This window comes from Lagenorhynchus albirostris, chromosome 13, assembly GCF_949774975.1.
Source record: "Lagenorhynchus albirostris chromosome 13, mLagAlb1.1, whole genome shotgun sequence".
Lineage (NCBI taxonomy): Eukaryota > Metazoa > Chordata > Mammalia > Artiodactyla > Delphinidae > Lagenorhynchus > Lagenorhynchus albirostris.
This window is the reverse complement of record NC_083107.1, coordinates 70,489,380-70,504,004: the sequence shown is the minus strand read 5'-3', so window position 1 is coordinate 70,504,004 and position 14,625 is coordinate 70,489,380. Positions and strand designations below refer to the sequence as shown.

At 37.4% G+C, this 14,625-nt stretch overlaps 1 protein-coding gene across 5 annotated transcripts in view; it reads left to right on the top strand.

Moving 5' to 3' along the window:
• Positions 1-14,625, top strand: part of NCOA1 (nuclear receptor coactivator 1) — a 262,035-nt gene that overhangs the window by 171,821 nt on the left and 75,589 nt on the right. For all 5 annotated transcript variants that reach the window (XM_060168750.1, XM_060168748.1, XM_060168749.1 and 2 more), the window contains exons 7-9: positions 6,454-6,631; positions 8,583-8,762; positions 10,051-10,146. In XM_060168750.1, coding sequence (XP_060024733.1) covers positions 6,454-6,631; positions 8,583-8,762; positions 10,051-10,146 — 454 coding nt within the window. The remainder of the gene's footprint in view (positions 1-6,453; positions 6,632-8,582; positions 8,763-10,050; positions 10,147-14,625) is intronic.

Genomic DNA, 14,625 nt, shown 5'->3' with positions numbered 1-14,625 from the left:
TTTTGCTGAATGTCTGGTGAGAAAAATTCTCACCAGCCACGTTTAAAATGCTCCATACCCACATGTGGTTAGTAGCTACTGTATCGGACAACACAGAAGAACATTTCCATCATTGCAGAAAGTTCTGTTTGTCATCAGTCTAGAGGGGCCTGCTCAGGTAGAAGATCTGCACATCTAGAAGGTGACCAAATAGCCATGATATTGTGAGAAATTCTCACCATACAATTTTCAATATATTGCCCCCCTCCTTTTTCTTAAACATAAAAAGGTAGCACGAGTTAAGAATAAAGGTATTGGAGGTAATTTCCTACGCTTAAAGAGAGAGTGGTGGGACTTCCTTGGCAGTCCAGTGGTTGAGACACTGCACTTCCAGTGCACGGGGCGCAGGTTTGATCCCTGGTCAGGGAACTAAGATCCCACATGCCGTACGGTGTGGCCAAAAAAAGACAAAAACAAAAAACAAAAGAGAGAGTGGTATTAGAATTTATAGGCTTTTTTTTTTTTTAAAGCTCCTCATTCTCCAGTGTTCTTTGCTGTCTAAGTTCCTCTACCTCCTGTTCAGAGCTCTGCATTATCTGACTCTTAACGCTGCTTATTTCCTATCGCTCCACAAGAAAATTCTGCGTTAGTCACAGAAGTCTCCCTATACCTTGCATGTGCGTTCAGGCCTCTAAACCTTGTATTATACCATTCCTTACATTGCTTTGTGGCTCTTTGACACTGTTGACCACCCACTTCCGTCTTCCTTAAAACTCCTCATGAGCCTCTTTTATAAAACTATCTCCTTGCCTCTCTGGCTGCTCTTTAGCCTTTTTCTCAGATTTCTCTTTCTTTACCTGCCTTTTAAATGTTAGCATCCCCCAAGGTTCTGGCCTTGGCTCTTTTCCTTTTGTTTTTTATTCTGTGCACATTTCCTGGACAGTTTTATCAACATCTATGTCTCTGTCTATATGATGTGTTCGTGTGTGTGTGTGTGTGTGTGTGTGTGTGTGTGTGTGTGTGTGTGTGTATGTAAAATGCCAATTAGGGTTTTCTGATTTGAAGCAACAGATACCAATTATGACTAAGTTAAGCAAATGTGAATTTATTGGGATGCTATTTGGATACCACAGAACTGTGCTTAGAAATAAGGTGAAAGCAAGGCATCTTATGGAGGCTAGAAAGCAGAAACTGTACGAATGGTCTGTTCAAAAGACCCATCTGGACAGTGCCCGGCTGCCAGAATGAATGTGTTCCAGCCATGTTCATTCTTTTTGTAATTCTCAAGGCTCACATTTAGGGAGGAAGTTTCCCAATGGCCTGATTAAGAATCCCACGAGACTTTATTAAATGGAGAAGTAACTCCTCAAAGGAAATCACATATTCTGTGGAAGGGGAAAAGATGATTGTAGTTAAAAACAAACAAAAACTAAATGATACTGTATGTACCTGTAAGTCAAAAATGTCTGTCTTTGGCCCATATCTCTTTTCACAGCTTCCCTTTCATCATATCCTGCTGCCTTTTGAACACTTCTACCAGAAAGTTCCTCAGTCATTTCAAATATAACATTTCTAAAACTAAATTTATCATCGATCCCTTTATCTCCTGTTTGAAAAAAGAAAAGTCAAAAAATTAAGAACTAGATTTTTTTTTCCCCATCGAATTCCCTTTGTTAGGGAAAGGCACTCATCTACCAGAACCCTAAAGTCATTAGTGAAGGATCACCCAAGTGCTTGTTCCCACAGCTGTTAGAGATCACCACATCTGTTTCTTCTGCCTCTTCTGTCACTTGCACTGCCATTGCCTTGATCCGGGCTCGCGCTTGAACTGGAGCATCACAGTGGCGTCGCAGTTTGTCTGCTTGCTTCCAGTCCACATGCCACACCCACTGCCAGAAGGGTCTTTGTTAAAGCAGATCATGTCAGTCTCCTGCTTAAAAACATTGCCTTCAAGATGATCCCCATGGCCATTTTTTCTTTCTTTCTTTTTTTTTTTTTGGCTTTTCCTTGAAGCTTTTTCAAAAAAACTTTTTATTGTTAAATATAACACAAATATGACAAGTAAGTACAAGGTGATTTCTTCTTTCTTTTTTTAAACCTCTGAGCTGTTTCCTCTGTTTTGAATGTTCTTTCCACCCCTTGCCCACCCGAGTTACTGCTGTGTCCTTCAAGCCTCAGCTGAGGTGTCATGTGGCCTCCTCCCAGGAAACCTTCCCGACAACAGTCAACCCTTTGCCCGTTTGGGTGCTTCACTCTGTGCCTAACCTTTATGAATTCCTCCATTGTACTATAATGTGACTACACGTACTTGTTTTTTTCCCGTCAGAGGCTATAAAATTGTTGAGAATATGTGCTTTATTCCCAGAACTTTGTCCAGTGACTGACACTTAGGTGTTACTTAGTGAAGCTTGTGTAGTCATTTAAAGCGAGGGCCCTGTGAGAAGCCCTGGCCAGTGTGAACCCTGCATTGAGACCCAAAGTGGTCCTCTTCAAAGACTGATATCCTGGGCAGAGAGAAAAAGCCCTCCAACTGATGATGCTGTACAGAATGGAGTGGCATTTGTTATCATCTCCTGTGTATAGCTCAATGTCAGCCCAGCTGTCAGGACTTGGAGAAACAGGAAGATTCCTTCCTAGGAGCACACTTGGAAGTTAATTATATGCGCAACATATGAGGGAAGCTTGTAGGATAAGAACAAGTATTAGCAGGTTATATTAATCAGACAAACTTTTAGAAATTAAAGATGTTTAAAGATATTCATAGGAATAGTCTCAAAGGATTCCTTGAAATGTTACCAATCTCTTGGGGGTGGGATTTTGGCAGATCTTATACTATCTACTTAATTTTCATACATAAAAAAGTTTAAGTTATATTTCATTTATAATTAAAAAAATATGCATTTCTAGCACAGGACAGGCTGTCTGTATCTCAGGAGAAGGTCAGCAGGACCTCTCTGCAACTGTGGGGCAGCCTCTGTTAACCTGTTTTCCAAGCCAACCTTTTCTGGAGAAGCTCAAAAGAAATATGATGCCCCAGACTTCTCAGAGGAAACGATGAGTCCATGTAACCGAGGCCAAACAGAGACCTGGTGAAAGTTCTGTACTCCCTGTAAGGCTGACCAGCTGCATATTCCAGAGGCCAGCTACTAGAATAACTTCCCAGCTTGGCACTGAGGTCAGGTGCAGTCAATGGGAGAACTTGGAGAAGTCCCAGAAAGTCTGGAAACAGGAGACTGCAGGGACTCCAGGCCTACTGCAAAGGAAGTTTAAATCCTTTGGATTTCACAAATGCCTTAAAAATAATTGCACCGAGTAGTCCAGGTGAATCCCTGGGCCTTGCTGGTGCTCGAGGTCTGCACCACCAGCCCTGTGCCCACTGCTGGACAGTCTTCAGATTGGGCAGAGATGATCCCAGGAGTGGGTCTCAACCTCTCCCAGCCCCTCGGCAGACAGTGGATAACTTCCAGACATAGTCAGAGACAGACATGGAGAGTGAAAAAAGCAAGGGAGGGCTTTCCTGGTGGCACAGTGGTTAAGAATCCACCTGCCAATGCAGGGGACACGGGTTCGAGCCCTGGTCTGGGAAGATCCCACATGCCGTGGAGCAACTAAGCCTGTGCACCACAACTACTGAGCCTGCACTCTAGAGCCCGCGAGTCACAACTACTGAAATCCACATGCCTAGAGCCCGTGCTCCGCAACAAGAGAAGCCACTGCAATGAGACGTCCGTGCACTACAACGAAGAGTAGCCCCCCGCTCACTGCAACTAGAGAAAGCCTGCGCGCAGCAATGAAGACCCAAGGCAGCCAAAAATAAATAAAATAAAGTAAATAAATTTATATTAAACAAAGCAAGGGAAACTGTGGCTTTGAAGATAGACAGTGTCACTAGGGAGGCAGAGAGCAAGGAGCTAAAAAGGACACACTGAAAACTAGATGGAAAATAGAAGAAGGTAGTGCTTTAGAAGCTGGATGGTGTGGCCCTTGGAAGTGGTTCACCATGAAATGGCCAAGTTTTTTTACTTGCCTGTGTTTTGATATCAATCCTGTTTCTTGCTCTGAACTATGATACTTTGTTATACCCAAACTGTTCTTTATTAAACTCTTTTAAGAGACCAAAAAGAAAAAAGAAAGTTGAATTGTATTTACACTGATTCAATTAATAGCTAAGAACATTTTAAAGAATTTTTAGATCTTCTTTTTAAAAAATATGTCTGTATTTCAGTTATCCCTATTTTAATATAAACTGCCAGACAAATATATATACATATAGATAGATAGATAGATCACCTGTTATGAAATTTATAGCTAATCTGACTTTAAGAAAACAATTAGATATGAGGGTGCTTTCCTGTGCTCATCTAAATCCAAAATAGTTTAGCAAAAGGTTTATCTAGTGTTGCGGTTTTTAGATTATTAATCACATCCCTCTCCTCTTTGCATTATGAACTAAATGAAAAATAGTCAACAGCAGTCAGGTGGAATAAAAATAGTTTTATTTCTTTTTGTTCTTGTTAAAGAAAGTGTTAGCAGTATTTTTAATGAGAACAATGCTGTACTTCATATTTTTTAAAATCTTGGTTGAATGCTTTGGGACGTAGTGATTTGAAGATGTAGTTTCAAGTTCAGTTTATTTTAATATTTGGCTTAAATTATCAGCTGTAAAAAACACCTCACAAAAATGAGGTAGATACAAATGGAAAAATATATCATTGGATGAGTTTACTAAGTCACGATACTCATTTTGAAATCCTATCTACCAATTATGCAAAGGTTTTTCTTCAAATTTCAAATTTTTTTTTTTCTTGGCCACGCTGTGCAGCTTGCAGGATCTTAGTTCCCTGACCAGGGATTGAACCCCTGCCCCGCAGTGAAAGCGCCAAGTCCTAACCACTGGACCTCCAGGGAATTCCTTAAATTCCATCTTTTTTGATCTCAAATAGTGATTCTCCAAATTAATCAAAAGGAGTTGCATTTTCCTTTTTTAAAACACGGGTTTTTAAAGCCCATTGAAACTCTTATTGGAAGAATTTTGCACAGGGAAAAGGTTTTGTTTCTAAATGTTTTACACTGAGAAGATAATTTTTATAAGTGTACATCATTTTCAGCAACAAAATTATAACTGTGGTAACATTTCAAGACATCCATTTTCACGTGCTGTTTCTGTAGCATAAGTGTCTTTTTGAAAGCAGTTTATTTTTTATTCATTGTTAAAATTTCATCTTCACCCTGAAGGAACAAAATTAGGTGTGTTTATTATTTGGAAAATACCTGCTTAGTAGGATATTATCATTAGCACCCAGCATCATAGAAAAGGTCAGCAAACTTGGGACACTTAACCTTTTTCAAAAACAAAAATGAGTAGCCCATCAACATTGCTGGATGGCTGAAGTCTTTTGCCACCAGTAACCAGCAAACCCCTGTATGATACAAAGGGTGGTTACATCTTGTTACAAAATTCTATAAATGTTCTACTTTTTAAAGGTCTTGATTTTATTGCTTTTATACATTCTATAGCAAGTAAACTGTAATATGTTGTGATAAACAGAAAGATTATAAATAAGGTACTGCTGTCAACCTCTGCATTCTGGATCTTCTCTCAGATTCCGTGGTTTGTGATGTGTGACTAGACTGAGTGAGGCACCAGGGTGTTGATATGTTAATTAAGCTTAATTTCTTCCTTGTGTTTTAGATTATGCTATAAATAGAGATTCCGACTTCTTTTCCCTGCACCCCTGTGGATCTTATGTCCCCTTGGGGCATGTACATCTTCTTTTGGAGGTCTCTGGCTCCATCGCAGTGCATAGAAGGCCTTCTGTGATTTGGCTCCTATCCACCTCTCCAGACTCACTGCCTGCCTGTGCCTTGTGCTCCAGCAGCTCCAAATGGCTTTTTTGTTCCATTATGTGCCATGTTCTCTCCTCTGCCTAGAATGTTCTTGCCTCATTCCTCCTCCCCTCTTCCACTATGCCTTTTATAACTCAGATCAGGGTCTGTAAGGAGCCTTTCTTTGCCCCCCACCTCGACCCCAAATAAGTATCCTTCTTTGTGCTCACAGAGTAGTCTGTGTATGGCGCTGATACTGCATTTCTCACTGGTATTTTATTATGCTTATGTCTCTCTCCCCACTGCAAGTTCCTTGAGGGTAGACACCAGGTCTTAACCTACAGTTTAGAGGTGTTTATGACTGACTGAATGGGTCAGTCATTTACTTCACATTTGCTGCCATAAAATTTCTTTCCAAGGAAGACATTTGACATATTCATTGATGCCTACTTGAAACATGAGTGTACAGTCTGTTTAAAAATCCTGTTCCCTCCACAGAGAACATGCAATGTTAAATCTTCTATTCAGTCCCCCGTTTTTTAAGTTGGCATATATTTCCAATCTCTTTTTCAGTAGAGAAATGTGTATGTGTATTTTTCTTCTCTCTTTTAACCCCATAACCTCTTAATCGTTTTTTTGGCTTTGCAGGCTTTGGATGGATTTTTCTTTGTTGTGAACTGTGAAGGGAGAATTGTATTTGTGTCAGAAAATGTGACCAGCTACTTGGGTTACAATCAGGAGGAATTAATGAATACCAGTGTCTACAGCATACTGCATGTGGGTGATCACGCGGAATTTGTGAAGAACCTGCTACCAAAATCGTTAGGTAAAAGGAATGTGTTTTTTCAAAGAATGTGAACTCTCTATAGCTTCCCTTCACATAATATATATAATTATTATTATTGTATTTATAATATATAGTATTATACTAATATATATAATATACTAAAAATATTTTAAAATTTAATTTCAGCCTGAGATTAAATATGAAGGAGGAGTGTCATCAAATAGCTGATAGAGAGCATTCCTTTTATCCTCTTCCTCTAGATTATGCCACAATTATGTGACAGTGTTAGGAGGCAGAGCAGTTAGTTGCCTTGCCACAAGAAGCTTCTGCTTGGAATTCCCTTTGTTTTCAATTTTAATTATGTACAAGGAAGAGACAAATGTATATAGTGTATCCTACCACCTTGCTCAAAGAAAAGAAAAGGAAGGAGGGAGGAAGGGAGGGAGAGAGGAAAGAGGGTAAGGAGGGAGGAAGGAATACCCTTCATATTACATACTTATTAAAATTAACATTTTTGGATGTGAGTGGTTTCAACTCAGTAGTTCTAAGTATGGTTGGATGGGTTGTTCACTGCTATAGGAGCCTAGCTGAGAGTATGGATGGGGCCTGATTTCCAGCTTGTGTTCTATGAACTAAGCCACGTGCCTAGTCTTTAGCCTGTATGTGCTCCAAAAGTTGGGGGAGAGTCTTGGCTAGAAATCCTATGTAACTAAACGAAACATGCAAATAAAATGTTATCCATAGCTCTTAATTTTCTATGTTGTTCACTCAATGAAGTGGAAGCCTGTTTCTTCTTTGAAAAGAGTAGTATGTGTTTATAGTAACTGGAAGCCTGAAACAATTGTTCCTCTTAAAATCGCTAGTTTGATACTTGAGTTACCAAGGGGTCTTAATGTGTTATAGAATTTTAGAGTGTAAGTGACTTTAGAGATAATACAAGTGGATTCCTTTATTTTAAAGACAAGGCAAAGATTAAGCCATTAACCCAAAACTCACAGCTAGTTCAAAGCTGAACCAAGACTCCTTACTCCAGTATAGGTTTGTTTCCATGATTTCCTCTAACAGTTATAGAGTGATGAGACAGTAAAAAGGAAGGAGGTTCAACAGCGAGGCTATGGTAAGAAATCTGTTGGGAATGGGGAGAGAATAGCTGAAAAACCCCTCTGACTGCCACCATGGTTTGAATATAACATTGTAACTGGGAAATGGTGACGTGCCACACAGTGATTCTCACTTGAAATGTATAGTTATCTTCTCTATAACTGAATTCACTTTTCTTATACTGAATCAGGTAACATTTCTGTTTTAACAGTCATTTTTATGTAATGATTACCCACCATATTCAAGGCATTGTAGCATGCAGACTGTGCAAATAAAATAAAGAGCAAGAAAAAATGATTTAAGAAACCAAGACTGGTCTCTGTATATTCTAAATATTTTTTTTGAGTCACATTTGAAAAACTTTGACTCCTCCAACCAAAAGGGTGCACACACACACAAGCCATCCTTAAGCATCCATGCCTACCAGGTTAAAACCCTTGCCTAACAACAGACCTGTGATTTTCAGTCATTTTTTTCATTGCCAGGGTATAGCAGGAAACAAGTGGAAAAGCTCATTAATTAACTGCTGTAAAATTCTGAGCAAAAGAGCAATAAGCTATTAACTTTTTAAAGCTATTAATTTTTAATTTTGTCTTTATCTGTTTATAAAAGCTGTTAGTGAATTAAGGTATTTGTAAGACCTTATCTTTGAGGGAGGAAATCCTATACAATTTCTTGCAAATTTTACATTTTTCTAATTGGTAAACATTTAGCTTTGCTAAGGAAGATTAAGTATCCTATTCCCTCAGGATAATGTTGGATCTGAGGAAGTCTGTCTTTTAATCTGAGTAGCTAATTAAGCAGATGAGTAAAGGTATGTCTTTTGTATCTTCACAGTTTGTACTTTTTCACCTTTTTCACAGGCATATAATCAATTTTTTTTTCACAGTGAATGGAGTTCCTTGGCCACAAGAGGCAACACGACGAAATAGCCATACCTTTAACTGCAGGATGCTAATTCACCCTCCAGATGAGCCAGGCACCGAGAACCAGGAAGCTTGCCAGCGGTATGAAGTAATGCAGTGTTTCACTGTGTCACAGCCAAAATCAATTCAAGAGGATGGAGAAGGTAAAAACAAAGGGTGATTTTAAGGTGTTTGACTGCTTTTTCCATGGTTTTAGGAACAGAGAGGAAATTGATTATAAACTGCCTTCTTCAGATAGTATTTTTGGTTATTATATTATATAGCATAGTGGCTATTCAATTTGCTCTGTATTTCTTAATACTTAAGAAAAAAAATTGCTAACATCTAGAATTACCCATTTAAAATGCCCCCAAATCCTCAGTTTTAAGCTGACATTCCCACTAAAATGTCAAATTCAAACCAACTTGCTGCCTAGAAATAAGAGCTGTAACTCACTGCTGCCAGTTGGAAATGTACCAAATGCAGCAGGCTGTTGAACAGCTCTGATTTTTAGAAAGTTTCAAGCTTAGAGTGTATGGAACACTGGAGAATAGAGTTAGTATTTTTGAGGCCATACAAGGTAATTTATAAGGAGAAAGCTTCTGAACAGATGAAAACACAGCTGAAGCTCTAATATGAACAGGGTATGAACATGGTATTAGTTAAATTTGTTACAGTGGATGACTTTTCCATGCAAGCTTAAACTGAGCTAAGTTAGGAACACCACAAATTGGAAATTGGAGTAAGGACTAGGGAAGGTAGCAGCCGAGAAGTCAGATGCAAAAAGGCCGTGTATGTAGTGGGTCTCACCAGGGAATGGGCGCCACAATCAACTGGGCACTTCTTACAAAATACACATGCAAGCCTGTCTTATATGACTGAAATTCTTATTTAGTTGTGTGATATTGCGTGTAACCTCTTAAAAAAATTTGGAAATGGGACTTGCAAAAAAAATTACAGATCCTGAAAACATAGAAGTCCTCTGTCAAAGGCAAAATAATGCTTCTTCAGAAACAGTTAAATGTTTTTTTCATATGATAAATTATTATCTGCACAGTGGTTATAGGAATGATCTTTGTAGCCATTAATGAATATAGGAAACAGACTAAAAAACTGTATTTTATAAACCACTATGTTGCTTAAATGTAGCCAAAACTACTTCTTCAAGTTGTTATCATCCAAGTACTTGAGATGCATCAGTCTCCGCTAGTTTATGTAAGAACATTCAATGGGAAGGGATAATTTATTCTAACTAGATCTCTATCTGGAGCTGCCAGTTTTTAGTTGCGAGCAATTTTATTTCTAATATTATACTATTAGATCAGAGTGACTCCAATATTGTGTCAGATCATATAACATGTACTGTTTTTATAAAAACCATTAATGGCAGGTGGTAGATGTGAGCCGCTTGCTACCCTCTTTCCTTCAATTTCCCCTTCTTGTTTTGGGCAGATTTCCAGTCATGTTTGATTTGTATTGCACGGAGATTACCTCGGCCTCCAGCTATTACGGGTGTAGAATCCTTTATGACCAAGCAAGATACTACAGGTACTAGCTGCAAAGTTCAGAATGTTCTCTCAGTATTAATGATGTGACTATGCCCTTAAAACTAACTGTGTGCCTCTGTTCTCTGCTGTTCAGCTTCTGTTTACTAGTCCTGTACAGAAAACATTTCCAATGTGGTCTTGATTCTGTGCATTTTAGATACTGTCATCATTGTTATGGGAGGGTGCTGGGGAGAACATTATTTTGTAATTATGCACATGTTTATATTCTGATTATAAATTATTTTTCATAATCTATGGAAAGAAATTTGGCAATGTAGATATTAATGTATTTATTTATAAACAGATACAAAGAAGTGGTTTTAATATTGTGCATAAATGTATCTGGCTATTTCTTTTTTCCTTTATTCTCTGTCTTTAAATTTATTCAGCACATACTGATTGAATTCCTAGAAGTGCCTGTCACTACGTGTGATTGCTCAGGGTATACCTGATTGAGCAAAAAGCAATGATATAATTACAGATTTGTACTTTTTTGATGGAAAAGGTGTGAAATGGTATAAGGGAAGCTAATAGGGAGGTCCTATTTTAAAATTAGCTGGTTAACAGAAGGCCTGTCGAGCTGATATCGCGCCCCTAGGCCCCAAAGGACGAGGCTGTGCCAGCTGTGCAAAGTGTGGGTGTTGGAAGGGCGCGTTGGGCATGGGGCATGGTGCAGAATTGGTGCTCCTGACTGAGGAGACAGAGCTGCAAAAAGCCCTAAGACAGAGGAGTATGTTAGAACTGGAAGAAGGGCAGTAGAGCCACAAAGTGAGTAATAGTGAGCATACCTGAAAATAAGCCCTTCTTTTTAAAGGCCTACTTCAGATTTGATTTTCAGCAAAAACAAGTTGTTACTGTTCTTTATAATTTATAAAGTATTTCTCATATACTGTTTAATCTTTTTTGATAATTTTTAAAATTTCTTAAATTTTAAAAAATTTTTGGCTGCACCATGTGGCATACAGGATCTTAGTTCCCTGACCAGGGATCAAACCCGTGCCCACCCCTGCAGTGGAAGTGCAGAGCCTTAACCTCTGGACCACCAGGGAATTCCCCTATATTGTTTAATCTTATCTTCACTTTGTCATGTTAGGTTTTCATACTTTTACATCAATCAGAATTGTATATGTATTACTTACCACTCTAGTCTTAAAATAAAGATAGATACTACAGATAGATTTTTTAGCAGACCAAAATTTAAAAACTCATTTCTACTGAATTTTATTCTTTGTGAAAGTTTAGTTTTAATGTACTTTTTCACTTTACCATTATTTACAAGATCCTGTTACAATATTTATTAATTTTTTAGTCCCAGAAGTCTAATATTCCTGTGTTGTGTGCTTTATTCTTGTGTTCTTAAAGATAAACTCCCAACTGCTCTTACTAAAGAGTAGGTTAGGGATAAATTAGGGCAGAAAATATTGGTTTGGCTAAAAAGTTTGTTCAGGTTTTCCGTTACATCTTACAGAAAAACCCGAACGCACTTTTTGGCCAACCCAATAGAATATAACAAAGAGAATGTCTAGGAGCTTGATATCTAAGGGTAGTAATGATCAGTTTACTACCCTTACAGCATCTGTTACAGTAATGATCAATTACTACCCTTACAGCAACAATTACAGCATCTAAGGGTAGTAATGATCAATTCCCATACCTTTATTCATTCACTTTTTGAGTCTACCATGTACACGTTCCTTTCCACTTGCCACCGATGAACAACACTGGAAAAATTTAATAAACCCTTACTGAAAATCCAAAATATTATTGCATGAAGGAAAAATAGGGTCTATTAAAAAATATAGCTGGTCTTTTGTGTCAGTAAAACCAAACAAGGGTTTGAGAGATAGCAGAATAAAAGCCTGTTGAAAAAGGGTGATGGTTAGGCCACAGAATAAATGTGGGAGACAAGGGAGGCCTAAAAATTATGAGGATAATTTAGGAACAGTATATTTCAGCTTTTCCTTATATTGCATTTCTATAAATTGAATCCTAAATTAGATTGTTTTAAAGAAGACTGTGTTTTTCCATAGGAACAATGTTATAACTGGTAGTTTTGTTTCTGACCAAGGACCCAGCATTAAAATCTTAGATATACTTGATTTTAGAATAAATTTATAAAAATTAAAAAATTAAGCTCTGGATCATAAAGTAATTATAAATCTAGAGGGAACCTCAGAGATTACAGAATCTAGCCTGTCCATTTTAAAAATGAGGGAATGGTGACTTTTCTAAAACCAGGCAGCTAATTGCTGAGGGCAGACATCTTTAGGCCCTAATATAGAACTCTTTATATTGCATTGCCTTCCACCGACGCACTATTTAAAGGGCATCACTGTACTGCACACACTTCTTACACGGAAGATACCAGAGAAAATATAAAGAAAATAGAAAGATGCCAGAAAAATATGAAGTATTCTTTTATTTTTAACATCTTTATTAGAGTATAATTGCTTTACAATGGTGTGTTAGTTTCTGCTTTATAACAAAGTGAATCAGTTATATATATGTCCCCATATCTCTTCCCTCTTGCATCTCCCTTCCTCCCACCCTCCCTACCCGACCCCTCTAGGTGGTCACAAAACACGGAGCTGATCTCCCGCTGCTTCTCCCGCTGCTATGCGGCTGCTTCCCTGAAGTATTCTTAAAATGTAAAATTAGCATCATATCATAGAGTTGATTTAGATAAAAAATAATAAACAAGCTATAATAAGTATTAGATATTTAATTCCTTAAGTTTTAGTAGTGCTTTCAACTCTACATGGAGTGGTTCATGTCCCTTAAAAAAAAGAAGTTTTCTACCAGGAAATGTTGAACAGTGGTTTATTTGTTTGGTTGGTTGGTTAAACTTTCCTCTAGCAAGGAGAAGTATTCTAAATCAACCTATTTATGATTCTCTCCTAAGATACTCATTGCATTACTGATCATTTGTTACCATTACTGATAATTTAATCACTTTCTTCCCTCCAGTCCCACAATTACAGATGTCCTTGCTGTCATGTGGGTTAATACTGACCTTGAACACATAAACACAACCATACATTGCCTCGCTTTAGTCACTGCATATGAGGAGTATTATTGCATTTGAAGATTATATAACAGTGGATTCTCTGCTATAACGAACTCTTAGTCTCTTATATGATGAGACAAAGATTGAATGATTAAAACTCTTAGAAAATCCGAAATTATCTGTAGTTTCAATCACAGTGTTCATCAGGTTTTCCCCAAACTGTTCTAAAATAACAAAAATTCCCTCATTTAAGTTTTAATTTATTTTCTTTCTACATTTATGCCAAGACTTGGGTGACAACCTGATCAGACATACTTGGTTATATTAGATTCAAGACCCTATGTTAAAGAGGTCTAATAAATACTTTATTTCTGAACAAACCAAGAGAAATATATAAAGAAAGGATTAGTTAAAATGAAGAGGCACAAACAGTACAATAGATTTGAGTTGATTGTGTGAAAAAAGGGAAGATGAGGAAAAGACAACCAGGTGTTCACAGAAGAGGAAACTTGAGTGGTGAATAAACATGAAAAATATTCAGCCTCATTAATCAGGGAAATACGAAGTTAGACCATAACCATTTTTCAGCTACTAATTGTAAAAAATAAAGAAGCCCAACAGTACCAGGTGATGGAATGGATGTTGGATTAACAGTAACTCTTACATAAGTTTCTGGAAAACAGTTCAATATTATAAATTTGAACATTCATATAACCTGTGACTCAACAGTTCTATTCCTACATATGTACTCTAGAGAAACTGTTACACACATGCACTATGGAAAATGTGAAAGATATTCATAGCAGTATTGATTGTAATGACAAAAAACTGGGAATAATCTAGATAGACAGGAGAATATAAAGACAGAGGGATGTGACAAGTGAGGAGTACACACATAATTGAATAATATTGATGATATTGGTAATGTTCAAGTTTTGAAGTTGGATGGGGCTTTGTAAGTTTTCATCTTATTAATCTAATTCTTAATTTATATATATATACACACACACACATATATATATATATCTTACCAATATTACTTTGTGTGAATATAAGATTGCATTAAAAATAAAACATCTGAATAATCACAAACTGGATTAATTGGCTCCTGATTAAGAAATAATTTGCCTGAATTCTTCCATAGTCATTTAGGAAACTTGTTCAAATGTGATAACAATGTCAAATCACCACTAAATTTTATAAAGCGTATGTTCTGTTTGCAGAATGCCTAGCAGATCTTAATGTTCTCACTTATCTTTTTCTGATTGTCCTTTTTTTGCCTTCAGTCTTTATTCTTAAATGCAATATTGTCTATAGCCCAAGAGGAGGTAGGAAAGGAAAGCCTTCCTTACTTTCTCATATTCTCTTCACTTAATTATTGGAAATTAATTTAAACCAAAATAATATATTTCATCTCTGCCTCCCATCCCCAATAAGTGATCCAGTCATTAGTATATGTAGAGAGCAGGATCC